Source organism: Pogona vitticeps, chromosome 15, assembly GCF_051106095.1.
Source record: "Pogona vitticeps strain Pit_001003342236 chromosome 15, PviZW2.1, whole genome shotgun sequence".
Taxonomy (NCBI): domain Eukaryota; kingdom Metazoa; phylum Chordata; class Lepidosauria; order Squamata; family Agamidae; genus Pogona; species Pogona vitticeps.
The window spans coordinates 14087000-14114491 of NC_135797.1; the positions used below are offsets into that span (position 1 = coordinate 14087000).

Sequence of the window (27492 nt, forward strand, 5' to 3'; positions counted from 1 at the left end):
GCTCAATCGGAAATGTCCTGTTTCTAGCTCTGTTTGTCTAAGCGTGAGAGGACTCCAGGTCCCAGAATCCCCAAACGAGTGGCTAGGCAGGAGATGAGCCACCCAGGTATTTAAAGCAGGTAATACCTGTGAAAAAATGTTGCATTTCTAGTGCATGTTGTTTTGGAAATATTTATAGACCAAGAAACAAGCAAACCTTGAGCTGTCTTTATAAAATAAATTTTCGTGGAGCGCTGCCAAGAACCATCCCTTCGGAGGCCCGGACTCGGAGCCAGGAGACTTTGGGCTGCCTCTGGTCCCTAACGGGGTTACCTCGAAGGACTGTCGTGCAGATAAAACTGGGGGGGGGGGGGAGGAGAAGATCCACGTAGAAAGGGTGGGATTAAAATGGTGACTAAATAAGGCTGAAACGGCCACCAGGACAGTGAAATTTGGCTGCCGGGCCCCCGAGAAAGGCAGCAGGCCCACCATGGGGCAGAAAGCCCCAGGACAGAGGGGCGCTTGGAGGCCCTGAGGCACAGTGGTTAGAGCATCTGTAGCCGTCTTGGGATCTCCAAATTCAAGTCACCATGGAGCAATGAAATGGGGCGAGTTATTCCCGCTTGAGCTGAGTCTGCTTTGCAAAGTCGCCATGAAAAGGGTAAAATATTATGTGGGTTTTTATGGGAAAACCCTGTTTGCCACCTGCAGCTCCTCTGAGAAAAGGCCACGTTGCCATGTAGCCAACGTTTTATTCATCGTCGTTGTCGTCGTGACCCAGAAGGTCATGATCTGGAGGGAGCCCGCGACCTCAAAAATAATCCCAAGTTTTTCGTCTAAGGAAGAGCTGCTGGGGGGGGGTGGAATAAGAATGAGTCGGAGCCACAGAGACGCGTCACAGCCGGTCTCCGGGGAGGTTCGGTTCCCTGGCCCTCCAGGTGTGTCCTTTGGGGAACCCGTACGGGCTCCAGAACCTTGTGGGGCGATGGATTTGCATCTCTGGGTCTCAAGGCACGGAGGAGAACCTCAAGGCGAGCAGCCCTCTCCTGGGAGAGGAGAAGGTTCGGTTTTCTTCTGGGTGAAGGGGCTGAGGAAGCTTCCCCCCCCCCCCCGCTCCTTCACCCACCCCTGACTCTGTGCAAAATGGTTAAACGCACCGGTGGCATGTACGTGTGTGGCCAGATCCTGATGATGTGAGAAAAATCAGAAAGGAAAAAGAACGGCCGACAACGGGGCCCTTTCGTTTACAGAAATTCAGGCCCTGGATGAAAGTCTTGTTGAAGTGCATCGAGAGACTTATTGCAGGAATAAAACATTTATTTCTTCACAACACCTCTCTTTTTTGAGCTGGGACACGTCGGATGCCAACCCAGGCTGGCAGCCTCCCCCTTTAGCTGCCAGGCAGGGGTTTCGGCTCTGGGTTACAGTCCTGAGCCATTAGCTGGGTCTTCCTTGAATTCTGGACTTCTTTATGCTGGAATTTTCTCACGCCGGTTTCCAAAATGAGTGAACTCCAAAAGGGGGGCGGGGTGGCCTTCTCAGTCTGCCCGAGCGTGATGGCATCAGGAGGGTCTCTGAAATCTGCCCCCAAGATCCAGCTCTCCCCCCCCAGCCTGTGCCAACCAGAGGGGGCTCGTCTCCCTGAGATCGGGCAGCCAGGCAGCCTCTCCGCTGTTGTCTGTTGGCACGCTCAGGGCTGGAGGCGAAGCGGGGGGAGGTCAAAGCCCGCCGTTGACCACCAGCTGGGTTGGGAAAGAGCCCGGCCGCCGGGCTGTCCCAGAGACGGGCAACGTGACGGCCAGCGGCTGGGAGGCAGGCCGGCAGGCCAAGAGACAAACACGCAGCGGCTTAGCCACCTCACGTGGTGGGCGACAGCTGCGTTGTGTGCCATCTTTGCACACCCGGGACGGAGCGGAGGGGGTGGGGGCAGGCGATTAGAGACCAATCTTGTTAACTGCTTGGGGCCTACGAAGAAAGAGAGAATGAGAGAGAGAGAGAGAGAGAGAGAGAGAGAGAGAGAGAGAGAGAGGCAGGACTAGTGTTTTTGCTTCACTAAACCTTTGTCTGCCACCCATCGTGGCCTGTTTTCATCAGCCTGTTTCTTGTTGAGCTTTTTCACTTGCGGGTTTTCTTTTGGCGCACTGGAGTGTCGTGCTTCTCTCTCACCAGCTGCTTCATGCGCCAGTTTCAGTGTGTGAGAAACCTCAGTCCCGTCCCCCCCACCCCCACCCCCCTGCCTGCTGTGCTTTCTGATTGTTGTTTCTGAAAAAGCAACCCACTGACCCCCGCATGAAATGAACCGAGGGAGGTGCCTCTGTTGGCGTTTTTCTTGCCACCGTTCGGTCCTTTGCTACGGTTTTGGGAAGAAGCCAACTTGGTAAACCGAGGTTTGTTTCTGGTTTGTTTCCATGCCCTGCAGTTCCAGGGAGCCACAAGTTGGTCTGGACTTAGACGTGTGGAACGAGTTTAAAAAAGGAGGAAGGAACTTATTTGGGAACTCCCCTGGTGGTTCTCAATCCACTGGGGGAGAGGGTTCACCCAAAAATTAGGGGGGAAAAAGAGAGAGAGAGAGAGAGAGAGCAGGATTGCATGAGAGTCTTCTTCTGATTTTGTCAGAACCAATATTTAATTTTGAAAAAGTGGTGGCTTAAATGGTGGCACTTAGAAAGCATGTTTGACGGGAGAATGGCTATTCTCAAGGCATCCAGAAGCCAAATTTCTCTCTGTTTCAAAAATCTATTCATGAGTAGATCAGGGGGGAAAATGGAATTCTAGTGTAGTTTATTAAAATCCCTATACTTGATTTTTCATGACAGCAAACATGTTTGCAAACGTTACAGAGAGATCTGGCTGCTGCTTCTAAGAAGGGCAAAGTCAGAGGTGAAGCAGGAAGAAAGTAGAGCCTCAGAGTAACAATCCAAATATTAAGAAGTACGTAGTTCTTTAGGGAAGGTCAAGGGGTTCCCCCCTCCATCTGGCTGTCTCTGTGACTCTCCCAGGACGTTTCCTTCTCGTTGCATCTCTTCCTCAGGAAAAGCTCCTGATCCCTTCTCGAATTGTATGATCCATAAGGTAACTGGAAAGGGGCAATAGGAGCTATGCAGCTTAGCTAGGGTGGAGGACGAGCACCGGAGCTCAAACATTAACTGTAAAGTTGTTTTATGTTCATGTTATTAAGTGAGGTTTCTCTTCCCGCTTGAAATAATTAGAGGCATGCGGATAGAACGGTCCAAAGAGGTAGCCTTGTTTGGTGTGTTTCAGGATGTCTAATTAGAATGAAAACCTTAGATTAGCTTGGCATGAGATTTTGTGGATTGCAATCCATTTCTGCAGAAATATGGAATACAATATTTAGGTCACAAGTTTAGAGAGAACAAGGAGCACGGGAGCGGAATGAAGTGGGAAGCAGGAAAACGATCATTCTGTCACGGGCACTGAGAAAGCGCCTTCCTGAAGTTGGTGATCGGAACAGTATCCCAGTGATCGCTAAACGAATTCGCAAATGCTAAACCTCTGTAGGCTTTGGAAGGCCTAAGCCAAGATTTCTGGTGTCAAGAAGGAATTCCTTGCGTTAAATCCAGAGGGGTTTTTTAGGAAAAAAGAAAACTGGGTTTTTTTGGCTATTTGCGTGAGTGTTGCAAAAATGAATTTATTAATCTATGTCGGCTCTTGTAAAGCCCCTGCCTTTGTTCAAACCAGCTAGCTTGAGGCTTGGAGTGGGCAGCAGGCCAGTAATGATTTCCCACCCCACACACACACTTCTTTAACATTGAGATCGCTGGTGTGTTTCTCCCTGTCCCGATTTCTAGTGTTTGCTCCCCCTGTGGGGTTGTTTTTTAGCCCAGCACTCGGGCTGCACAAAAGCCCAAAAAGGGCTTCGTCTGGCCAAGACGGTACGGAGAAGAAGAGACACCTCCCGGATCTAGTAAGAAGGAAATGCCTTGGAGGATTCCCAGATTTCTGCTTGCTGCTGTGCATCCTTTCAGATACACGCACGCACGGCACGCTTAGGGCGCCCTGTCACCGATCGAGTGGCCTTTGTCAGCCGAAGCCTGCGGGCCGGCATTGCCTCGTAAAAGGATGGATGCCAGGGTGACATTGCTGAAAGGCAGTGGGGGGGGGGGATAAGCCGAAGCGGTGTGTATGAGAGTGTGTGTGTGTTGTGTGTATGCACACATTGTCTGTAGCTTCAAGGTAGAGGCTTGGAACGGGTCTGGCTTTTTCGACACCCTGCCTTTCCGCACCACCGGACACACAGTAGTCCCAATTAAAAACACGGTAAGACCCTAACATTAAAAGCCAACATTAAAAACACTTTTAAAAAACATTTTCTTTGCAATAGATAAAAGGACCCTGAACGATTGTAGGTCTGCTGTCCTTTTGTGACTCAAGACCGTGCCGTGGAGGCCCCTTGAGTCTCCCACACGCTCTCCACCTCTCCCGTTGTCATGTGAAGAACGCGGCCTTGGAGAGGAGAGTCCTTCAGCTCCCTGGAGCTTAAGGAAGAGATAAATGTCTCAAACGTGTGGAAACAAGGATTAATTCATTTCCATCATGACACTTTTTTTTCTCATATGGGTGCTTTGAAAAAAATGAAATGGAACATGCTGACCTGTGACACCTTTTCCCCCTCCCCTCCGAGCATGCAAAAAGGTAGCACCTCAGGGTGCATCCAAGCTCTACTTGGCTTCTGCCCTTTGCCGTGTGGCCTAGGAGACTGGGCCACCCATGTCCCCTTGCGGCTTGTCCAGGTCTTCCTCCTTGCCCTGGATGTCCCCCCCCCCCCGCCCACAAGTGCCATTTGAACCCGCAGGCTGCTCTGTCTCAATTGGAAGCTGCGGATTGTGGCATTCACCCCGGTTGCTCCCTGCCAAGATGCCATCTGTCTTCTTTTTAGTAAAGAGGATTTTGTGGCGCTCCGCGCGGCCTCAGGAGCAGAGGACCAGAGATGTGTACCGGAGATTCACAACAGAGAAAACGGGGCCCCCACCCTCTGTTGGATCTGCTTTGATGGGGGGGTTTCCTGCCGTGAGCGGGGGGGGGGTTTGGACTCGATGGCCTTCGAGGCCCCTCCCGACTCCAGGATCCTGTAAGCCCTCGCGGGTCCCAACGGGACAAGCTGTCTCGAGATATCGCAGGGTGGCGAGAAACGGCTAGCTACCGGGCGCGCAAGAACGAAATAAGGAGTTTATTGTGGTTGTGTGGTTTACCACCACCGCCACCATCGGAGTTTCCATAATATGCACAAATCGCCTTTTCATGCAAACTTTCCATCTTGTAAAGCAAAAGCACAAAGCAAGCCGGGGAAGAGTGGCCGGTTCCAGGAAGAAAATGCGAAATAAACCCTTCTGGTGCCTCTAAAAGGCTTTGCAGGGAAGCAGCAGCTGCGGTGTGTGTCCGTTGCGGGCACCGGGAAACATCTCGCCCACTTGCATTTGAACCAGCGGCTCTGGGTTGTGATGCCTCACTTGGGCACAGATAGCTGGGGAGGGATCGTGGGCACGTGGGACAAGCCTGCTGACTTAGGGGCTCCGACCTGCCCTTTTGGTCCCGAAGTCTAGCGTCGGGACATGGGCATCCCCGTGCTGCCAAAACAGGATCTTCAGGATTCGGGAAATCGGGGGCTTTTATTTTGCACAAAATCTCCCTGTCTTTGTGTTTGGAGTAAAAAATAATAATAACAGGAATAATAAAAGGAGGTTTGGGGACCACGGAGGTGTCCCCCACCCCGATTTCTACATTCTGAGCATCAATCCCGCAGATCTCTTGTGTTCTCAGAGCAGCAAGCGTGGGTGTTTGGCGGGTGTTTCCTTGTATTTGGAGTTTTGGGAAGGACTTCAAATTATATGCTGAAACTCAGAGGACAATTCTAAACCCCGTTGCCAAATCTCAGCTCCTAGGATTTTTTATTTTATTTTTAATAGTGCTTAAAGTGGGGTCGGAGTGGTGCGATTCCTATCCTGTCGTTTTTCTTTCTGATTGTCTTTTCCTTTCCTCCCTCTGAAGCTCATGAAAAAATTTACCAAGCCTCATAAAACAAAATTTTTAGACACTCTAAAAGGGGTTTAATGATTGTGGAGGACTAAGCAGGAGCAACGAATTTAGCAGCTGCTCCGGAGAAAGGAAGGTTTTTATCTTCTCGTAGTCTAGGAACAAGGTCTTCCGAGAGAGGGGTTCCCAGCAAATCAGATTAAGGATTCTGGTCCTGAAATCCAGGGAGGGGGACAATTTTTGTGAGAACATTTAGAACCTTCCTCACAAACATTTCCCCTTGAGGCCCTGTTTGTTTGTTTTGTGCTACCGTTAAGTCCGATTTGCAAATCCCGACGAGGCCGTAAAGCTCTCCTTTCTGTCATTGCGGCCTCCCTGGAAGCCTCGGTCGATCTGTCCGGGTGCTCAGAGGCGCCCAGGGAACCCCTCCGGCCCTGACTTTTTTTTTGGCTCTTCTGAGACCGACGGAAGAAATCCTGCCTGACCCGAACCCTCTTCCTCTCTTTCGTGGCTTGTTCCCCGACAGGTGACGTTCACCAAGCGGAAGTTCGGGCTGATGAAGAAAGCCTACGAGCTCAGTGTCCTGTGTGACTGCGAGATCGCCCTCATCATCTTCAATCACTCTAACAAGCTGTTCCAGTACGCCAGTACCGACATGGACAAAGTGCTGCTGAAATACACGGAGTACAATGAGCCTCATGAGAGCCGGACCAATGCAGACATCATTGAGGTAAGGAGCCCTAATCCTCCCCACCTCTTTCCCCCCCTACACACACACACACACACACACCCACTTGGCTCACCTTGGCAAGAAAACACCCCTTTCCTCTCAGAGGGTCATCTTCTCCAGCGGCTGGGAGCCACGCACCGTGATGGGTGTGGGTGGGTGTCTTTAGAACCTCCATGTTCAGGAGAAGTCAACCTCGCCAGGCAAGGGAGCAAACCGCATGCTTTGCCTGCGGGATGGATCGTGGCCATGTGGCCTTGACGGTGTTCAAACTAGAGCTGAGAAAATTCCCCTTTTTAAGACGTAATTCATTCCTGTTAACGCCCCTCAGTTTTGGAAAGTAACTTGTTTTTGTTACTTACTCATTACAGTGATGAAAAGTAACTCTGTTAGCTCTTCACTCTGCTCCTTCTAACTTTCTATTCCTTTTTTGGGTGGGTGGAAAAGAGAACTGATAAGAGAATTAATTGTATATTTCCACCCACCCCAGCTGTTGTTGATTGTTATGATGGATGTGGTGAAGGGTTATGGGGCTGGCGTTCTCGGACACTCATGTATTGGGATCTTTTTGGTCATCCTTGTGTGTTGCGTATTTTGATCCGTCTGACCTGGGGAAGAATTCCAGGGTTTGGTCGACGATGGAAAGGTTCCCATACAAGTGGGAACCCCCCCCCCAGGCGTTTTCCACCTGAGTACCCAGGAGCCGAAAAACACAAAAGTCCCCAGAAAGTTGAATCAAACTCGATAAAAGAAATCAATGGATGGCCTGTTTTGGGCTGGGCGGAGTGTTTCCTGGGAGGGAAACGTTCCATCTCCAAGGGATGGGGTAAAGCTGCTGCAAACCACAGCCGGCCTCTTTCGGCTTCGCTCCCCCCCCCCCCAGGTTGTGGCAGATTCCCAAGCAAATGAGTTATTTTTCCCTCCCGATGCATTTCGACAGGCTGGGACAGAAGAAACGTCCTCGTGGGTGAAGGAAGGACGGATCTGTCAGGACATCTGGGCAATTTGTCTTAGGGAAACCCCACCACCAACCCCATAGACGTGACCAGGATTAAAGGGGGGAGCCAAGCTGCTAAATGTGAAACCTCTCGCTTTCAGGGTTTGCAGGTGACAGAACTTTTAAAATGTGCACCAGGAAAGACACAGAGGAAAACCCCTATTGCGGTTTGTGCCCCTTACAAGGGGGCTTGAACAGAAATTCACGTTGTTTCTCCTGGAACGGAATCTGGCTGTTTTGCTTCCATCCAGACCTTCCGGAAATGGATCGGAAACGGTCCGATTTAGTCTGTCGTTCAGACTGTACTTCCGAAATACGAATGTTGTAAGCTGGGCTGCACATCCTTAACAACAACAACTACAGCATAGATGGGATGTGGACTTTTAATCCTGAGAAAGAATTTGCTCCCGAGCACCAGCCTGCGTCCCTTCCTCTTTCACGCCCACTTCTTTCTTCCTCGGCCACTTTACAATCTGAAAAGAGTTTTTAATTTTTGGGCTCCCGGATGGCGACCCCTTTTTCAGAGGGCGGGACGGGGCCGAGAGATGGCCGTGGCGCGTCTGCTTCGTCACGGAAAGGGGCTCTGCGTGGGCCGTTCCTCGTCTGCTGGGCAGGGCTGGAGGCAAACGGAAGGCCTTGGCAGGATCGTTGTTGACATTGCCAGCCGTGGGAAACAAAACCTTGAGTCACTCCACTTACAGTAGGCGCTTAAGATGGCATCGGGTGTGGGGGGGGGATTCTGGCGGGGGAAGAAACATCCGTTCACTGTGGCGGGCTGCCTTTGGATCCTATTGCAATGTTTTGTTTTAATGAGTGTACCTTTTGCGCACACACACACACACACACACACCCTGATTCAGCCCTGGTGGAACGCCATGCAAGACGGACAAGAAATACCGGCGTGGATTAAAAGTAGATGCCTGCACCCCAAATGGGGATGGGAGGAGGGAGACCTTCAAGACTTTGCACAGTCATTCTGAGCAGCTTCTTTTTCTGTTTTGCCTTCCTGCAAACTGGAGATGTGTTCCCACCCCCCCTCCTGCCGGTTTCTCCAAAATGTAGGATTCCCCCCCCCCCCAGGGATTACGCTTTGGAAAGAGGTGGCGGTTTTGTCTTGACCGTCTCCAATTTCCCGCGTCAGGCCTGGAAGGGGGGGACGCTTGGGGGAAGAAGGGACACCGGGCAGTGTAGAAAATCCCGCTAGAGTTTGAGACCCGACCTCTTGGGCTTTTTGGCATTTTCGCCTCTTAACTCTTTGGCACTTCTAGTTTTGGCCTTTGGCGCGCTCACCCTCTCCTTCAGCTCATGGGCATGAAGGTTTCCGGTGCATGAGGGAGCCCTTGGCGCTGGAAGGATTCTCACTATTCTCTATCTGGTGTAAAGGAAAGAAGAGGGGTCGGGAACACGGACAGCAGCCGGGCTTCTGGGCTCCAGTTTTTAAGGTGATGCTTGCCTGCGAGGCGCAAGGAAATCCTTTCTGGCCCTGCCAGGATCTGCCTGAGTCACCCCCAGGGGGGCGGAATCTGCCTGCCTTTCGTCTGTTGCAGGAAAAAGATCTAGGGAGGCACCCCCCACCCCCCGAATGTGGGCTGCACCCCACTAAGGCCTGAATATCGGCCAGGGGAGACTCTCAGATCTGGTCCTTGTCTGTGCCCGGCATTTGTTTATTTCTGGGCCCCCTTCCTGCAAACGGTTTGGGGTGTGAGGTTATGCAGCTCCAGCCGAAGGGTTTCTGGGAGCGTCTTCGTTTCTTAGGGTGGGTGGGTACAGCAAAGGGCCCTCTCAGTGCAGGCTCTGGGGTGCAACTACAAAGCTCATCAGCCTGCACGTTTAATGCCATCCTGGGCTTCCCTTTGCTGTCCACGGCACAGAGGCGATGGCTTCTCCCCCTGCCGGCTTCAATGCCATTCTCTTGACAGGGCCCGGCAAGGGAGAGGACCGCCGAGGGGCCAGTGCCCCTGCCCCAGACTGGATTCCTCCCCAGCTTGTGTGGCCTGAGTGCCGGGTCCAGTCCGGTCCGGCTCTAGTCTAGCGCCTGGATCCAGAGGTGTTGCTCAAGAACCTTCGAGGGTCTCCTCTCTGGTTTTTGGAGCCCCCGGGGGCTTCTCCCCTCCAGCCTCTTGAAGGGTGCCCATGATGGCGGGCCAGACCCAGTGCCGTGCCTGGGCTGGTCTGAAGGCGGAAGGCGCTGGCGACCCACGGTCTCTGGCGTACCCCAGAGAAGGGGTGGAGGGTCTGCTGCTCTGCTGGCCCTCTGGACCGTGGGGTGGCTTTCGTTGCAGTCTGGATCATCATCCCTCTGTCCTGCCTGGACCTCAGCGGCTTCTGGGAGAAATTCTGCCCCCCCCCCGATTCTTCCTCTTGGTCTCGAGCCGCGTACCTTTTGCTTTGGATGAGCTCTTGGCGGCCGTCGTTCTTCGGCGCTGCGGCCCATGGGCTGGTCTGCTGTTCGTGAGCATTTGTGATTTTTCTCCGCGGCTACTCCTTTTTCCGTGGTTGTCCTGGGGTGCTGCTGTGGCTTTCAATAGGGGAGCTGCCGAGGTCTTAAAGCCTGTGGCCCTTCCTTCCTTCCTTCCTTCCTTCCTCCCTTCCTTCCCCACACGGGCTCCATGGTTTGTCCGCCTGCAAGCCTCGGGGGGGGGGGGGGGGGCTGCAGGGAAAAAGAGAGAAGGCTCCAAGAAAGCCGGGTTTTCAGGGCTGAGATGCTGCCGCTCGCTCGCCGTTCTCCACGAACGATTTGCAGAGATTCACGCTGGCCCATTTTCCTGTTCTTGAAGATACAGAGGGAGAGAAGGGCGGCGGCGGGGGGGGGGGGGAGAAGTCCTGGCAACATGAAAGCTTTCCCGCTCACGAGAAGAGCAAAGTAAAGAAGAGGATGATGTTTTTTGAAAAAGCGAGTGATTTCTCTCCCCCCCCATCCCCTGCAGCAGGAAGGAACTGCCAAGGTTTGCTGTTTTAATGCTTCCTTTACCTCGCTTGGAAGGATCCACCGATCACTGCATACAGATTTTTTTAAAAATTGTTCTTATTTTTGGCTTGAGAGTAAGCGAGGCACCATGCATCGCCTATGAGGGATGGAAATCCTGGCCTGTATGAAAGACTCGAGAAGTTTGCATTATCCTCGGTTTGGTTACAAGAGATAATTGCTCTCTCACCCTCCATTTTGGCACATTTTCATCCAAAATTTGCCCAACTGTTATTGGGCGAATCCTTTGTCTTTGGTATCCTTTGGATTTTGTGCAAATTTGATTTTTTTTAAGGAAAATATTATTTTTTTCACATGAAAACCACAGGATTTTGAGGGTTAGAGTATGGCTGACTGGAAAAAAAAAGAAAGTGTTGGTCTCTTTTTTGTCTGTCTGTTTTGTTCTTGTGTAGAAACAAACCCAACGAACACACTTCCGTAAGTTTTTGTTTTTATTTTTGCCAATGGGCACCCCCAGATGTTATGGATACATCCTTTTCCTGTCCAGAGTGAGAAAATTTGTGGATAATCACTCCATCCTGATCATGAAATTATAGAGAAGTGGACGTTGGAAGGGGCCTGCAAGGCCATCCAGTCCAACCCTCTGTTTGAGGCAGGAATACAAATCAAGGCGTATCTGCCAAGGGAGGATCAGAGTTCCTCTCGAATGCCTCCGGTGTTTTCCCTGCCCCGTTCCACCAGCCCGGCTTGTTGCCTTAAGGAAGGACTCGGCGTCCCGTAATCCCCAAGCACCACCAGGCAGGAAAATTCATGCTCTCTCACAATTTGTGCATTCTGTTGGGCTTTTTGGCACAGCTTGCTGACATGATAGCCTGCTGGTTCTCTCTCTCTCTCTCTCTCTGTCCTGGAGCAGTGTCAATCACAGCGGCTGCCAGCTGGGACGGACCGGATCCGTCCGCCCTGGTCTTCGTCCTTCGAACCGACTGCCCGGAGACCCGACTGGGCTAGACATCAGCCGGAATTGGACACCAGCTCTCTCTCTCTTTCTCTCTGTGTGTGTCATGCTTGGCCCGGCCGTTACCGGCTGCCGGGATGGGGGTTCTGGTTGGGCTCCTCGGCACTGCCCGATGCCCGAGGGAAGGCCTGCGGAGGGAGCGAGAGGCTGAGGGACCCTCCCCTCCCTTGCGGGGCTTTGCAAAGGGGCGCTAACGAGAGCCTCCCCCCCCCGTCCATCTGGATTTCATGAGGTGTGAGGTGTCCGTGTGGTGTTGTTAATGACCAACAGGAAAAATGTGTGACCTTTTCTTCCTACGAAGGAGGTTGCGAGGGGTTGTCCTCACCAGAAAAGGTGTCTTGACTTGGAGGCATCCTGCCTTTTAAAAAGGAGGACGAGGGAGCACTGTGAGGTTTTCTGCTTGTCGGTGAGAGGAAATATATCCCCAATAATTGCAAAATTCACATCCCCCCCCAAAAAAAGCACCCTCAAACCTATGGGTTTTTTTTGCCCCAAAGGCTTGTGTTTTGAGCAAAATGGCATGTGCTCTGTGCAAAATCCAGTTTGCTCACAAAGCGGTTTTGTAGATTCATTAATTAATTTATTTTTTTTAAGGGAGGTCAAAATCAGAAGAATGCACTAAAAATTTCCATCTTGCCCAGTGGGGAGAAAACTGGTGGAATGGATTTGTCCTTGAATGGCTGAATGAATAACCAAATGGATGCCGCGGCTGTGCCCATTGGGAAGGGAAGACCGAGGGAAGAGGCTGGGGTCGGGGTGGGAGGGAGACGGGCCAGCGTAGCAGCAAGGGAGCATTTTGGGATGGGAACCCCAGGAGTGGGGGGGTGCAAAGGGAGGGAGGGGGAGTCAGGAGGGCAGGAGAGAAGGACCTTGGCGAGAAGCGACCGACCGGGGCAGGCCAGAGCTCTCCTCCGGGCAGGCTCGACCCCCACGTGATGAGCACCACTGAGTGCCTGACTCAAGAGGAGGTGGAAAGGCCAGAGGAAGTCCAGCAAATGGAGAAACTGACTGGCCAGGAGGGAGGGAGACTCTGTGCCATGCAGGGTTGCAGCTGTGGCGCAGGGTTGGGTGGCGTCTGCCCGTTGACCCAACACGTTCTCCCTCCCCTGCACTTGCCTACATCCGAGCAGGGTTGTTCAGCCCCCCCCCTCGGGCTCTTTCGTTTGCCTGGCTTCAAAGTCCTTTAGAATTTAGCCTTCTGGGGAGGCAGCGGGGGGGGGGAGAGGATGGCGCTGGGCTGGCCTGCTCTCAAATCAGGAAAAGACGACAGGTTTCGAAGTAGGTGTTGCCCAGAGTAGGTGATTCTCTCTCTCCCCCCCCCTGCCCACGACCCGTTGAACGGCCATGTGCAGAATCCGCCCCCGCAGCAGGCTTGCCCCGCAGCAGAACGTCGGGCAGCCCAGGGCCTTCTGCATCTCTCCTGTGCGTCACCTCAACACCACATGGCTGTGTTTTCCCATCGTGACGTCCGCTTAGCTGAAAGGTTGCCTTCTCTTTGAGGACGGACCTTTTTTTCAGACCCTTTCAAGTGTGATATCTTACGGGGGTTTTTTTTGTGATTTGATCCATGGAAATCACTTTTAACGCTGCGCTTGTCTGAGGACACGTGTTGTTGGACTCCGTGGCGTTGATGTCTGAGCAGGCGCCTTTGCGGGCGATGCACCCATCGAGTTGCTTGGCGACTTGTTCCTGCTCCGATTCACTTGCCCTCTGTCATATATCTCTTCTCTCTTCCCCCCCCCCCAATATTTCTGGCTACAGATCTCTTCTAGACCCACAGGGAGGCCCCATGGATGGACTGATCGCTTCTGCTTTCTCCCGTTGAACGGTGGCCGCTGTTCCTCGGAAAGAGAAACTTTTCTCTCTTTTTTTTTGCTAACACGTCTTTCAGTTTTTCTCTGGCAGGAAAAGGGGTTCTGACTTCCAGGAAACTTTGCAAGCTGGACTTTTAAAAAACCCATTGGCAAACATTGATCCCGTAATAGGGACTAATTGCTTCTGATATTTTGGAAATCCTGTGATTAAGAGCGATTGGCAGAGTTGGTCAAATGGGCTGCCCTACGTGGAACCAGGGGTGTTTCAAAAAGATGGCACCGTCTTGCAGGTTCCTAACGACGTACATTCTGTGGGCGTCTGAAGCGTGCGGTGGTTGCTCTGCTATGTCCTACACAGCAGGAGATGATGATGATGATGATGATGATGATGATGATGATGATGATGATGATGATGATGATGATGATGATGATGATGATGATGATAGAGAAGCAGTCTCCTTAGTGCATTAGATATTTCAGACTGCTCCGGATTCACATTATCCGCACCTGGTATTGGGTTTACACACTGTGCAGTATATAACAGTCTGATGGTGCACAAACGACTGTGGCAGGATCTCAGAGGATTCTGGGAACTGTAGTTTGGTGAACAGCCTGGTTTTCAAGCCACTTTGTGTTTTCTATTAGGGAATTATGCAGGATGCACAAAGAAGTGTTAAATCCATCACCAAAGGACAACATCCAGAATGCTCTAGGATGAAGCCATCCGAGGCGGATTGGGCTGCTGTCTGTTGCAAAGTTTCAGCCATAATTTGAGTTAAAAGCCGTGGTCTGTGACAGTTATCTCACAGTCCTAAAAAGCCGTGATGAGTAATGGTTTGTTCCCTGAAGGATATCGCTTAGGCTAGTAGTGGTTTATCCAAACCATGGTTTATATAAACTGTGATTTGTATGTAAACCATGGTTTATGGAAGCTGGTTTATATAAACCATGGTCTCTGGGAAACAGTGCTTTAAGCAGATCTCCGATTGTCATGATGTCAGCATCACCCCTGAGCGATGCAACTTCTCTCTCGAGGTTTCCTTTCATCCCAAGCAGCGTCCAAGGGCGGCTGACGGGCCAAAATAGCCGTCTGGTTTTTCTCCCGATGGCCGGGCCTGAACTTCTCCCGGTTGTGCTTTCAGACATTAAGAAAGAAAGGTTTTAACGGTTGCGACAGCCCAGAGCCCGATGGGGAGGATTCCATCGACCAGAGCCCGCTGATGGAGGATAAATACCGGAAAGCCAGCGAGGACCTCGACATCTTGTTCAAGCGCTACGGTGTAAGTAAGCCCGCCGCCTCTGGCTGGAAAACTCTTCATCCTCTCTTCTTTTTCTTTTCTTTTCTTTCGTTTCGTTTCGTTGTCCTCGTTTGTCTGTTGGTCGTGCCCCGTCCTCTTCCTCTCCCCAAAAACCACGAATCCCACCCTCACCCCCTCACCCTGTTCACGCCTCCGGCCCCGGAGCAGGCCCTGAACAAGAAGCACAGGGAGTGTGAGAGCCCCGATGGGGAAGACGGGTTTGCCTTGACGCCTCAGACGGAGGAGAAGTATAAAAAGATTGATGAGGAGTTTGATAAAATGATGCAGACGTACAGGCTCACCGTGAGTAAAACGCTCCTGTTTGCAAGGGCTGCCGGCCTGCCCTTAAGAAGAAGGGGAAAAAAAACAACCACACAAATATTTGAAATATAAATAACGCTGTTTAAAAATGTGCTTTTTTAAAATTTATTTTTAAATTTTGCCCTGGCGAGTGAGCGGGCCGGCTGGTCCCGACAGCGGGCTTGCCTGCTCAGAGTGCGCTCCGTATCACCCGTGCGCAGGATGCAAAGGCTGAGGTTTGCGTGTGCTTTGGCATTTCAAGATTACTTCCCCAATTGGTCTTGCTAATTATTAATTGCAATCAGTTGCCGGTTGGGAAGCTTTAACCCCTAGTCTGAGTCTTAAAAAGCCACGGTTTTACCCGCTGTTAATGCATCCATTTATTTTACTTTATTTATATTTATAGATTTACTAATAATTTTATATATGCAGGAAGGAGAAATAAAATGTGATTCTCCCCCCCCCCCTTCCAGGAGCTTGCTTTGAATTCATTTTATAGAAGGATCCCCAAGGGGTCATCTAGTCTGACCCCAAAAGCTTGACTCCATCACAGCAGTTTACAAATATGACAGATAATGCTGCTCAGTACAGTCAGAAATCTTTACAGTGGAAAGGAGTGAATCGTGCAGGGCAGTGTCCAAATGTGGAGTCATTAGAAATATAAAATTACAACATTAAGGGCTGACAGTAAACCTTAAAATCCATCAATTGTTTTTACTAGCTGCAGGCTTAAAGCTGCCAGTTTGGAGAACAAAGATACTCTGCATGTGGTCAGAGGCATTGTATGCCAAGGTTTTATTTTAAAACCGACTAGATCGTAGCAGGTTTAGAAAGTGGAGCTATAGCCGACCCAAGTGAGTTATCATGGATAAAATGATTCACTTTAATAAGCCGGATCTTACACTTCTGGACAAACCAAAAAAGCGAAACATACCTGGAGCGCCCTTGGCAAGCAATGAGAAAAAGTCCAAAATTCACCCATTGCCAAACATTAAGGCAAGACATTTAAACAATGTGGAAGTAGCGTTTGGGTCACCCTCCAACGCTTGCTAAATTTCAGCAACTGCAGTTGCTCCAAAATCTTTTGGCTGCTCATTTAACACAGTTCCCCAAATCTGCGAATGGGCGCCCTGAAGTCCAAAATCAAGAGATTTTGCAAACTGCTCCTTTTGAGGTTTCTAACCTTCCGGCTCGACCCTTTGCACCAGCCGGGGGCGAGAGATAAGAAGAAAGGCAGTAGAGAGTCGTTAACCTATTAATAGTGTTGTGCAAGACAGGAGGATCTCTCCGCTAGGTATCCTGCAGTGACAGAGATACGGATGAGTTGAAGATGACCCTGAAGCCTGAATAAAAGAGCATTTTGTGCCTCTGTGGTTCAGGGAAGGAGGCTGGCATGTTGTGTGTGTGTGCACTGGCCCTGAGTTTGAATTCCTGCATCCTCAGCATCGTAATGTGTCTCGCTGGTATGGCTGAATTTACCCAAAGCTCAAAAAATAACACAACCCCCCCCCCAACACACAATACTCTCTGAGAACTCCCCCCCCCCAGTGAAGGCCAGCCATGTACGGGTCTTCATGGGAGCAATCCGAGGCATCTTTATGGAGTGGATTGAGCTCCCCTTCATGGGACCCGGGAGGAGGAGGAGGAGTCCTCTTAGGGCTCATTGTTCGAGGGACAGAAAGGCCTGTTTTTGGTTTTGGGTTCCCCCCCCCTCCATCTGACCTGCTGTCTTGAGGACTAGGAGCTTCAGAGTTCTTTGCCTATGAGCTTTGTGGGGCAGGGAACAACTGGACAAGAGGGAGAGCGGACGCTGATCCCAGCGCCCGTGGGAGCCAGGGTTTCTGGGCCCAGGTGGACACGAGGAAAGGATGGCTCTAAACACCCCATGCACACTTAACCATGGGGCTGTTTGCGGGAACGGGTGTGCCCTGTGGATTTGCATGGGCACCCCTTGACGTTGGTGGAGGGGGGCGCTTTCCCAGGAACCCACCTCCCGCTTTGGGTCATGTCAGGGGAAAGGCTTCTAGCCTTGGAGAAGCAATGCGGGTTTTCTCTCTCCGAGGAACGCTCTGCGTCCTAAGAAGGCGAACCCGTAGGTCGAGGGTGGAAAGGAGGAGACCCACCTGAAATCTTCTCCTCCCTTCCTGGTGGGCCCCACATTCCCAGGCCAGGCGGGACCCTCTCCTCCTGCTTCTGGCGCTGCCACATTCCACCTCCTGTCTAAAAAAAGACGCCGGATGCCTCTCCCAGGGCGTCCCGGCCCTCAGCCCAGGAGGACGACTCCCTCATCACTCTCGGGGGTGTTGCAGGGCGTCTGTCTCCGTCAGTCTCCTCCGATCAGTTGGGTGTGTTCTGTCACACACATGAGCCTTGGGGTGCGGGGGGGGGGGAGGGAAGAGACCCAATTCCCAAAGGTAGGAGCTAATCCCAACTTGGGTAAAAAAAACCAAAACCCTCAACTCATAAAAGGCAGGTAAGGCAGGGTCTGAGACGGAGACCTGTGGCTCCCGAAAGCCTCCATCTGGCTTTAGGAAGAGTCATTTGTGAGCCCCGGGTGGGGATGGGTGCGAAACCTACCCTGAGCCAACAAGGCTATTGCGGGAGGAAAGGACATCGAAGGCTAACTGATCAAGGTCCGCGGCAGGCCTCGGATCTCCCCACAATGAGGCTGGTTTTCAGTCCCTCCTTGTTTCTCGCGCACACACACACGCATGCCCATGAGCGCTCTCTGGCATGCAAAACATGGTCCAGGCCTCTGGGGAAATCATGGGGTATGCCGGGGGGGGGGGACTCAGTGGAGGAGGGGAAATGGCACGCCACAAATGTGTGATGCATGCGCAAAAAGAAACGCAGCACTAGGGGCGTCCCGCTGCTTCCTGCGCCTGCTTCTGCTGATGTGACGCGTGCTTGGCAAACCTACCAGCCACAGTCTCTCACTGGTCTCCTAAGCACGATATTCTCTGTCTTTTTCTCTCTCTCTCATACGGCCACACGCAGTCTGCAGTTCCGGCTCCCAATTTTGCCATGCCGGTGACGGTGCCCGTGAGCAACCAGAACACCCTGCAGTTCAGCAGCCCGGGGGGCTCCTTGGTGACCCAGTCGCTCGTGACCTCGTCGCTGACCGATCCCCGGCTCCTGTCGCCTCAGCAGCCGGCGCTCCAGCGCAACACGGTCTCTCCGGGTCTCCCTCAAAGACCAGCCAGCGCAGGTAGGGCAAACCAACCAACCAACCAACCTCCTTCCAGCCATGGCAGTGGGGCAAAATCCAATTCCGCCCCCCAACCCCCTTTGATTGGGGGCCTTGTGTCTTCCTGAAGACCAACCAAGCAGGTTCGTCTTCAAGGTAACGCCAGACCCTTTGTCGATTTTTGTCCCCAGCGCAGGAGAGGTTGCATTACTTTATTATTACAGTTTTCCTGTCCCTTTCCACTGTGTAGGAGTGCTTAAAACGCCATAAAATGAGGGAGGGGGGAAATCCCAAACCAAGGACTGATCCTGTCGCGCTCAGGTCCATCCGTTGCAGGAATCACACTGGAAGGTGTCAATGGCGGGATCCACCACGACAAGCTCATTTTTCAGCCGCTTGGTGGAGAGGAAACCTCCTCGTCCTTCCTCCGTGTGTGGATTGCAAGCCCCCTTTGGCAGCAGAGGCCGGCTCTCCTTGGCAGACTCGTAGAAGAACCTTAAACTCAGCCTGAGACGCCCCCGAATTGAGTGAAATCTTTCAGAGGGGGTTCATCTTGATATGTGGGGCTTTCCCCCCCCTTCCGCATGGCCAAGCTCCCCGCTGTCAAAGAGTTCCACTTTCCACACCTTGAGAGTCCAAGGGCGAGAAAGTAAAGATGGAGTCTTGCTTTGCTAATTTATAGGTTTGGGGCCGAGTGGCTTGCAGGGTCTCAGGGGGAGGGGGAACAGGTCTCTGCCCCAAGGCGCTTCCAGCTGGAAATTCACCCCAGGAGAAGTCGCTGGGGTTTATCCGCGGAGACAAATGGGAGGGAGGTGCTCAGAGTCCCGAAGGCTCCGGAGAGGGTTCGTTGCGGCCGGACAAAGGAAGCAAGGGGCTATTTTTAGTTCTGGTTATCCCTGTGCCTCATCTGAGGAGCATCTTCCGTTTCTTAAATAGGTGCGGAGAGAGAAATTACAGCTTGCGAGCGGCCGCCCGGGCAAATGGGCTGATCCGGTTTTTGCTTTAAGTGTAGGTGATGACGCGGCCTCTTGTCACAAAATAAACTCCCTTCTCTGGCACAAGCCACTTGCCACATCCGTGTCTTTATAGATTCCTGGCCCGCTCATGCCTTTTTGCACAATGTTGGGGCCGGGCAAAGGGGGGCCCACCGCTTTGGAGGGTCCGGGCTTCTCTCCTCCCTTCTTTTCACCCCCATCCAGAGAAAGGGGGAACGCGGCCGTCCACGAAAACGTCTCCCAAATGTGTTTGCCTTCTGCGTGCCACAAGATTCTTGGTTGGTATTGCGCTAATATGGCAGCAGCATTTCCCTGAAACTTCTCTGCCCCAAACTTTGTTTTCTGGATTTATTTATTAAAGGAAAAAAACAACAGTCTGAACTATTGGAATGAACACAGTGTACTCCTTTTGCGGTGCCTTAAGGACGAACAAATTGATTGGCACATAAAATTTCCTGTGGGTGCATAAAGGGCATCAAAATTAGCAGGGACATGTTTGTTTCGTTAACGTGCCATCTGGTCCCTTACAGTTATGAATGGGCCGTAGGTCCCGTCCTCCAGAGCCCGGCTCACCTCTTGCAAACTCAAGCGTTGTGGCTTCCTTGAGGGAGTCCATCCATCTCGTGTTGGATCTTCCTCTATTCCTGCTGCCTCCTGCCTTTTCCCAGCACGAGGGTCTTTTCCAGAGATAATCCTTCCTTCTCAGGATGTTCCCAAAGTATTTCTATTTCAAACATAATATAAATCTCTCTCCTGGACCAGTTTTAGACCTTAAAGGACTTTTATTTTTGTTTTGAAGAACTAAGCAGAGGTTTCCACCCATTTTGTTGAGTTTTTTCTGATTTTTTTAAAAAAGAAAACAAATGGAACCAATGTTTCCCCCATCAAATCAACATGTCCCGTGTTTTAATTTTGCGATTCATCCCTCTTGCTTTTTGGACCACAGCGCGTCGTCTAATTTGAAAGGTTAACCCACTCCAGTTTCAAAACTGGCCACCTTAGTGGTGGTTTTCCCTCCTGTGGGAACCCAGGATTTCCACTTCTCTTTTGGCACGGGAACAAATCCAGGCGAAGTCCTTGTGAAATATTTTTCAGTCACTGCCTGGAAAAATATACCTAACAAAGGTACTTGTGCTGGTTTTGGGGGGGAAAAAGCCAAAACCCAAACTCCCCAGGTAAGTCTGCGGGACATTTATTGGGATTTATTGTAATACTGCAGGAGTTTACAAGCCTTTAAATTTCTGCAGAACTCTTCACTGGGTTAAAAAACGGGGTACGGCAGAGAAGAAGCATCAAAGCCACCCCCCAAATTTGGGTAAGTTTTAAAAGCTGTGAGATCTGGAATTAAACTTGCCCAAGGGCAGAAAAATGCTTAATATCTCCTCCCTCTTCCCCCATGTTTTTTTTTAAATATTATTCTTATCTGGCCTGATAAAGGGTTCTGTGGAAGTCCAAAGCATGCATGCTTTGATGGAATTATGACTGCCACTGAACTACACAAGCAGGGAAAACAGCCAAACAGTTGAAATGTGCCATTTCAGGCTGTGGCATTGTGGGCGCTAACCCTCGTTGCTCCTTGCTTCCTCGTAGGGGCGATGCTCGGAGGCGACCTCAACAACACCAACGGCGCCTGCCCAAGCCCGGTCGGTGAGTAAGGCCTGGCCAAGAAACCGGCCCTCCCAGAAGCCGAGGGTTTGAAATGCGGGGATGATAGAACCTATAGCACGAAAGAATGCATGTTCTGGAGTTGCAGATGGCGTTTGTCTGTCTGTCTGTCTGTCTGTCTGTCTGTGTGCCTGTGTGTGTGTGTGTGTGTATGTGTCCCTTCTAGCTTTAAAACTCTGGCTCCCTGGACCAACAAACGGGGCTTCCATTTGGCAGCCGGAATCTCCCCGAAGAGGAGCAGGTGCCTCGGAAGGAGAAACCGCCTGAACAGACGTTTTTGTCTCCCAGGCTGACCCGATCAGCCGCTCCAAAAACCTGCCCTTCGAGGGAGGCGGGGCGGTGTTGTAACCGGCACTGGAGGGCCCATCTGGCAGGGGTGTGTGTGTGTGTGTGTGTGTGCCTGGCGAGCGGGTTTTTCCGCACTGGTTTTAATTAGAGGCCGGGTCCCGCCCTTTCAGATCACCGTCCTGACCTTGCCCCGTTTTTCCAAACCAGCCCTTGCTTTTGAAATCCCTGGTTCAAAGGACAGCCGTCCCTTTGGGTGGCTTCGGCCACGTCGCCTGGATCCCCTTCCTCCCCCCCCCCCTCTCAAAATGACGCTTGGTTGGGTTTAATTGCTGCCTGGCCCTGGGTGGAGAGAGCGATCCCGCCAGCTCAGGAGGCACCTTGGCCTCTGATTGGCGGAGGCCTCGGCCGGCGCGAGGCTTGCAAGCCGAGTTTCTGCGCGGAGGAGAGAATTTCAGGAGGCGCCGCTTCCCCCAAATCGGGCATCACAGCAGCGGGACTATCTTTTGGGTCAATGTGACAGCGAGAGTCCTTGAGAACAACTAGATGATTTTGATTAAGCCTTCGTGGGGGGGGGTGTGTGTGTTCCAAGTGGACCCTGAAAATGTGGGCTGCTGGAGTCCGTGAAGGCTTGTTCCCACGCCCCCTGGAGGAGGTCCCTTCCCGGCTCTCCTGGGGGGGGTGGGTTCCTCCTCAGACAGCCACTGACCTCAGGGGTTGAGTTCCTGAGAAGAGACCCCAAAGGAGAAAGCGTGGGCTCAGGAGGGGGGTATTTCCCGGGATGAGGCAGCTGATACGTAGGGGGGATTTGGCGCACCGCGAGGCACCACGGGGTTGAGGAACGCTGTCCGAATGTGCCCAGATCTTGAGGGTCGTCCGGTCCGGTCCCTCCCTGGCCCTTTGGCTGTCTCTGTCAATCACGGGGAGACACGCCATCGCCCGGCCCGGCTGCTGGAGTCCATGAAGGCATGTCAGCTGTCGCTCGCGGCTGTTCCGGCCGGGATCTCATCCGAGCCCCTGAATGTCAGCCTTGACGTCACCCGTGCATTCCCCTCATGCCAGGAAACGAGAGCAGGGAAGGCGGGGGGGGGGGGAGAGAGAAAGAGAGAAAGAGAGAGCGAAAGAGCGTCCCCCCCCCTTCCAGAGGCTTGGCTTTTTTGGGTGGGGGAGAGAGACCAGGGAACTTTCCCAGGCCTCAGTGCCACCCAGGTGCCGCCTTGCCTCTCGTGGCCTCTTCTGCTCCTCTCGGCGTGGCTTGCCCAGAGAGGGTGGCCGGCTAGCTGGCCACCGAGCGACAGAGCCCAGCCTCCCTTTGCCCTTCCCCCCCCCCGGCACTATGAGACCCAGAATCCCCAGCCCTTCCAGCTGGTCCTTTCAAGCTTTGGTCTTCCTAGTCAAAATGCGCTCCATCGGGTGACCCAAGATTGATGCTCCGTTGACCTGTTTTCTACCCTGTTGAGTGAGGGCCTTATACAGAGGCAGGGCAGCAGGAAGCGGTTTCCCCGTTGAGGGTATCTGCTTGCTTATCTTTGTCTACAACAACTGCAAGCCCGTGGAGAAGTCACTTTTTTGGGAGGGGGGCAGTTCGATGATTCCTTCCCCTAGAATCTCTCGCCCCCCCCCCCCAGTCATCGGAGTCCGGTTCAAACGGATTCTCTCCAAACTCCAGTTGTAGCAGATGAGAAATAGTTTCGCTTGCTTAATGGTGTGCTTTGGAAATCGCTTTGAATTGGTTAGTGGTGTTTTCCTTTTGGACAAGGGGAAGCCCAGGGACTTCATAGTCGTATTTCGATCACTCTTTCTATGTCAGGAGAAAGGCGGTGCAGAAGCAAATGTTCTGTTTAATTGAACAGTGCTTTACAGGATTAAAAAATAATAACGGGGCACTCCCATCCCTCCATGATTTGCAGATGGCAATGTTCGTAAGGCTATAGCCGCTATATTCTAAAAAGGTGCCTACAGGGAACTGCAGAGGGAGCCGAAATAAATAGAGGTGCCCTCCCATTTTTTCCCTCTTAAGTCCCCTTCTTTGGAGAACATGAGTATATATACACTGTATAATTTTTAAAGGAAGTTATTTTAGGTCTGTATGTGTGTGATGAGTGAGAGGTTGATCAGAGGCTGCACACGGTTTGCTTCTCTTCTATTTATCTTTATTCCTTCCTTCCTTTTCTTCCCCCAGGAAATGGCTACGTCAGTGCCAGAGCGTCGCCCGGTCTCCTCCCGGTCTCCAATGGAAACAGTCTGGGCAAAGTTATTCCGGCCAAATCGCCACCGCCTCCGCCGCCGTCCCACGGCACCCCGTTGGGGGCCAACAGCCGCAAGCCTGACCTGCGCGTCATCACTTCCCAGAGCGGGAAGGGCCTCATGCACCACTTGGTGAGTTCCCCACATCGGGTGGAAAGCACCGCGGGGAGGGGGGGAGAGCTGGCTTTGCCTTTCAGTCTGGTTTGGTCTTCATTGGGGGGGGGCATGTTGAGTGGCGGGTGGAAGGAACACCCCGGAAATTCTGCCTTCCTCTTCAACATGGGTGGTCTTGAAAGAAAAAACAAGGCACTTGAGGGGAGGGATTTCCAAGCCTTGCAAGATTCCTCCCCTTCAGCATGAGAGCAAGGCGAGCAAGAGTTGCTAAAAGTTGTAGTCTGGGAACCACACACAAATCTGGTCTACAGAGGCTGAAAAAAAGATTGTTTGGGAGACATTCTTGAAGACAAGAACAGCCAGACCAAGAGTGTTGTGACGCCTTCAAGTCCGACACATTTTATTGGGCATAAGCTTTTGCAGACGGCAGCCGCCCTGCCTTGGAGGCGGATGTCCATGGAGGGAAAGCTTCTGCCAGGGGGAACAAGCTGCTAGTCCTTAAGATGCCACAGGACTGGTGGCTTTGTGGCAAAACAGACTGACAAGCCTCCTCCCCCCCCCCAAAAAAAAAAGAGAGAGAGAGATCACAGGAGACGGGATTCTCAGGGCAGGTTGAAGGAAACATAACGATTTCCTTTGGTTTCCTTTCCGTTCTGCTCCCAGACGGACGACCATTTGGATCTGGTGAGTTTCTTGACTTGCAAGGATGTGCATTTCTGTGTTTGTGCCTCTGTTTGGTTTGCCCCCTTTAATAGTGGGTCTTTGGGGGGGTGGCGAGAAGAGATAAGGGGGGTGGATGGATGGATGGCAGCCACAGTGCCCCACATCCCTCACCATCGGCCGCTTTTAGGTCTTCTAGGAGTCCCGCTGTCCTCTTGACGGCTGGAGAAGCACCAGACCAGACAGAGGGGGGGACCCTCTCTTGGCTTCTTTCTGCCCTTCCCCGTGCCCTTCCCCCCCCCGCCGCCCCCTTCTTGGGATGTCCGGTTCAGATCCAGCCCCCCCTGCCTTCCCGCCAGGCCCCCCAGAGGTGCTCCCCTGGGAGGCTGGTCTTCCTGTTCAGTGAAACTGGTCCCTCGTTTCATCGGCTGCGCTTTCCTGGAAATTTAATTTTCCTGATGTCCCCCTGCCTTTGCTTTCATCCACGAGGGAACCCTGGGCATTTTACACAGGAGTCATTACACACACACACACACACACACACAAACTCCCACCTGATGGATGCAGGGAAAGGGTTCCCTTTTTTGGAAACGGCTTTCCTGCCCGCCTGTCCGGTCTCCCCCCTCCCTCCTGGACGCCCGCCTGTCAGCCACGCAGCCTGGAATCGGAGCATCGCAGGGTGGGGGTGCTCGGAGCGTTTCCCCACATCCCAGTATCCCAACCTGGCTGCCAGGGCCGAGAATCCCACGTCCCACGGCAGCCGCCCGCTCTCTCATTCAAGCCCCTTCAAGAGGAAAAAGCCGGCCAGAGTCCCAGGGAGACCCTTCTGGTCCCGAACAGCCGAGGTCCTTGATCTGGGTGTCCCCCCCCCCCCCACAGCCCTTCCGATATCTGGACGATGGGCGCTCAGGGGTTTCTTCCTGAGGCTAATCGTCTCCTGTCTCCGTGGGAGGAAGAGCCTCCCTTCCTCACGACGCAGCTTGCATGGGCAAAGGAGTGCCTGGTTGGGTCTGTCGTCTCTCTGCATGCCTCGCCTGGTGGATGCCTGCATCCCTCTCCCCCTTTCTCTCTCTCTCTCTCTCTCTCTTCTTCCTCCTTGCCTGCCTTGCCTGTTGTTGGTACTTGCTCTCTCTCTCTCTCTCGACCCTTCTGCTCTTTGTGAAAGAAAGGAAGGAAAATGTCCCAGGCTTCTGGTGGGCAACGTGAGGCAAGGCCTGAGATGGAGGTCTTGACCGCTCGGTGGCCCTGTTCATTTTGCTCCCTGCAAAGGTGCAGAATCGCTTCCCCCCCCCCAAAGCCAGCCCTCCCTGGCACCGAAGAACACCCCCAGGGAGGAGAGGCTTCTTTCTGCTTTTTGAATGCTGCGATTAGAGTGGAGTGGGGGCGTTCCAGCTGCCGAGCGAAACGCCTGGAAGAGTCAAGCTGGCTGTGTGCGCGCGCGTGAGAGATAGAGGGGTGGGGTGGGGAGATGTTGAGGGGCAGCAAAACGGAGGCTGGAGAGGAGTCTGGACTCTCCGAGGAGGAGGAAGGGCAGGCATCTTGTGGAGAGAGGCGCATCGCCTGCGTCACACCCTGCTTCTCTCCTGTGCCCGCGGGTTCAGACATACCGGTGCTCCTTGAGGGTTCCATCCTGCTCTTTCCTCAGCACCCCCTTGCTCGGCTCTGTGGTGCATCCCAAATCCCTTCCCAAGGCTGCTTTTCAAACGGAGCTGTACCTTCTTTCTTACCTCGGAGAGCGGCTCGTTAACATGGGGAAGGGGGGGTGCCTTCCAAGGAAGGTGTCGCGCAGCTTGTTATTTTATTATGGAAGGGGCAGAGAAGAGACTTCCCTATTTTTACCCTTTTAAAGGAGCCATCCTATAGACTGGACCCGTTTTTAGGACAGAGTCTGGCACCCTCAGTATGGGTCTGTCAAGTTCGGACTGAAACCCGCAGCCTGCCTGCTGCCTCTGTGAAATGAAGTGTCCTCCCTAAGTGCGTCTACCCTGGATGGCTGGAGCCCCTTCAGTCCTGCGTTTGGTGCCACAGCCCCGCCCAAAGCATCCTTGGGATCGGTGGGCGGGCGTCTGTCGGCCCCTCCCTCAAGCCAAGGATTCAGGGACCCTCTGTGGACTACAAACTCCAGCCTTTCCTAGGATGGAGCCCCAGGGGCCAAAATAAAAGATGGGAACACTCTCTCACAACCCGCTTCTCTCTCTCTCTCTCTGCGTCTCCCCAGCAGAACACACAACGCCTCGTCGTCTCCCAAGGGACCCACTCGCTCACCACACCGGTGGTTTCGGTGGCCACCCCAAGCCTCCTGACGCAGGGGCTGCCCTTCTCGGCCATGCCCACCGCCTACAGCACAGGTAAGGCCGAGGGAAGGCGGATTCCTCTCTTAGGCAAAGCACCGATGCCTCGTTTTTCCATCCCCGGCGCTGGCCGAACAACAGACCGTAAAATAATCAAGGCTGTTCCTCTGAAACAGGCCGTTTTGAGACCTGTTTCAAAGCTGGTTTTAAAGTCGGTGTGGAACAGTGTGGTCTCCACTGCCAGCCGGACCTTCGGCAGGGACCGGACCAACCTGGTGCCCCTTGAGAAGCTGGGAAGGCCCCCCCAATTTAAGGGTGGAGGCAGAAAAAGTGGGGGGGGGACTTTTGCAGCCTGGTTTCAGAGGCCACACAGAGGGTCTGAAATGCAGATGAAACCAGCAAGACCTTAGACGGCCGTGATGCTCACAGTAGCTTGAAAATGGTTTTGTGAGGGGGGGGGAAGAGTGTGTGTGAGAGTGGGGGGGCGTGGAAGTGGAGCTGTGAATTCACTTTCATTAAAACGTGAGTGGCCGTTCTTGGAGGACACCAAGGTTTCGTCAAGCAGTTCTTGGGGAGGTCAAAGAAGGGGCTGATTTCGGGCACCGGGGTTGGATTCTCAAAAGGGTCTGGCAAGAGGGCCGAGAGACCTTTAAGGCACTTTAAAGACAAAAGGGTTTAATGGGGCACAAACGTCCGTGGAAGCCGTGACCTGAAGTCTATGAAAGCGGCCACCGGATAACCCTGGTGAGTCTCCCCGGAGGTGCGAGGGAGAGTTTCAGCGAATGGTTTGCTGCCGCAAGGCATGAGGAGCGCCGTGTCCCTCAGGAGACGAGAGCGAGAGGCTGGCAAGGCTCGGGCAGAGGCAGCCGAGGAATAAGGTTTGGGTCCAAGCCCCCCGACTGGACGAGCAGGCCGGCCGCTCCCCACCTGGCTGTTCACCCAGGAACAGGCGCACATCTGCGGGAGTCCACGAGGAGGCTGTTGAACCTCATTTTGTAGTG

General features: G+C 52.8%; 1 protein-coding gene across 7 annotated transcripts in view; it reads left to right on the plus strand.

Annotated features, from left to right (window-relative positions):
* MEF2D (myocyte enhancer factor 2D) overlaps positions 1–27492 on the plus strand; it is a 90171-nt gene that overhangs the window by 51833 nt on the left and 10846 nt on the right. For 3 of the 7 annotated variants that reach the window (XM_072984264.2, XM_072984263.2, XM_072984265.2), the window contains exons 3-9: positions 6497–6700; positions 14592–14729; positions 18045–18255; positions 20820–20876; positions 23362–23558; positions 24204–24224; positions 26419–26548. In XM_072984264.2, the coding sequence (XP_072840365.2) occupies positions 6497–6700; positions 14592–14729; positions 18045–18255; positions 20820–20876; positions 23362–23558; positions 24204–24224; positions 26419–26548 (958 nt within the window). Of the gene's footprint in view, positions 1–6496; positions 6701–14591; positions 14730–14915; positions 15051–18044; positions 18256–20819; positions 20877–23361; positions 23559–24203; positions 24225–26418; positions 26549–27492 lie in introns of all 7 variants that reach the window. The other 4 variants (XM_072984272.2, XM_072984266.2, XM_072984270.2 and 1 more) reach the window with 4 other exon arrangements.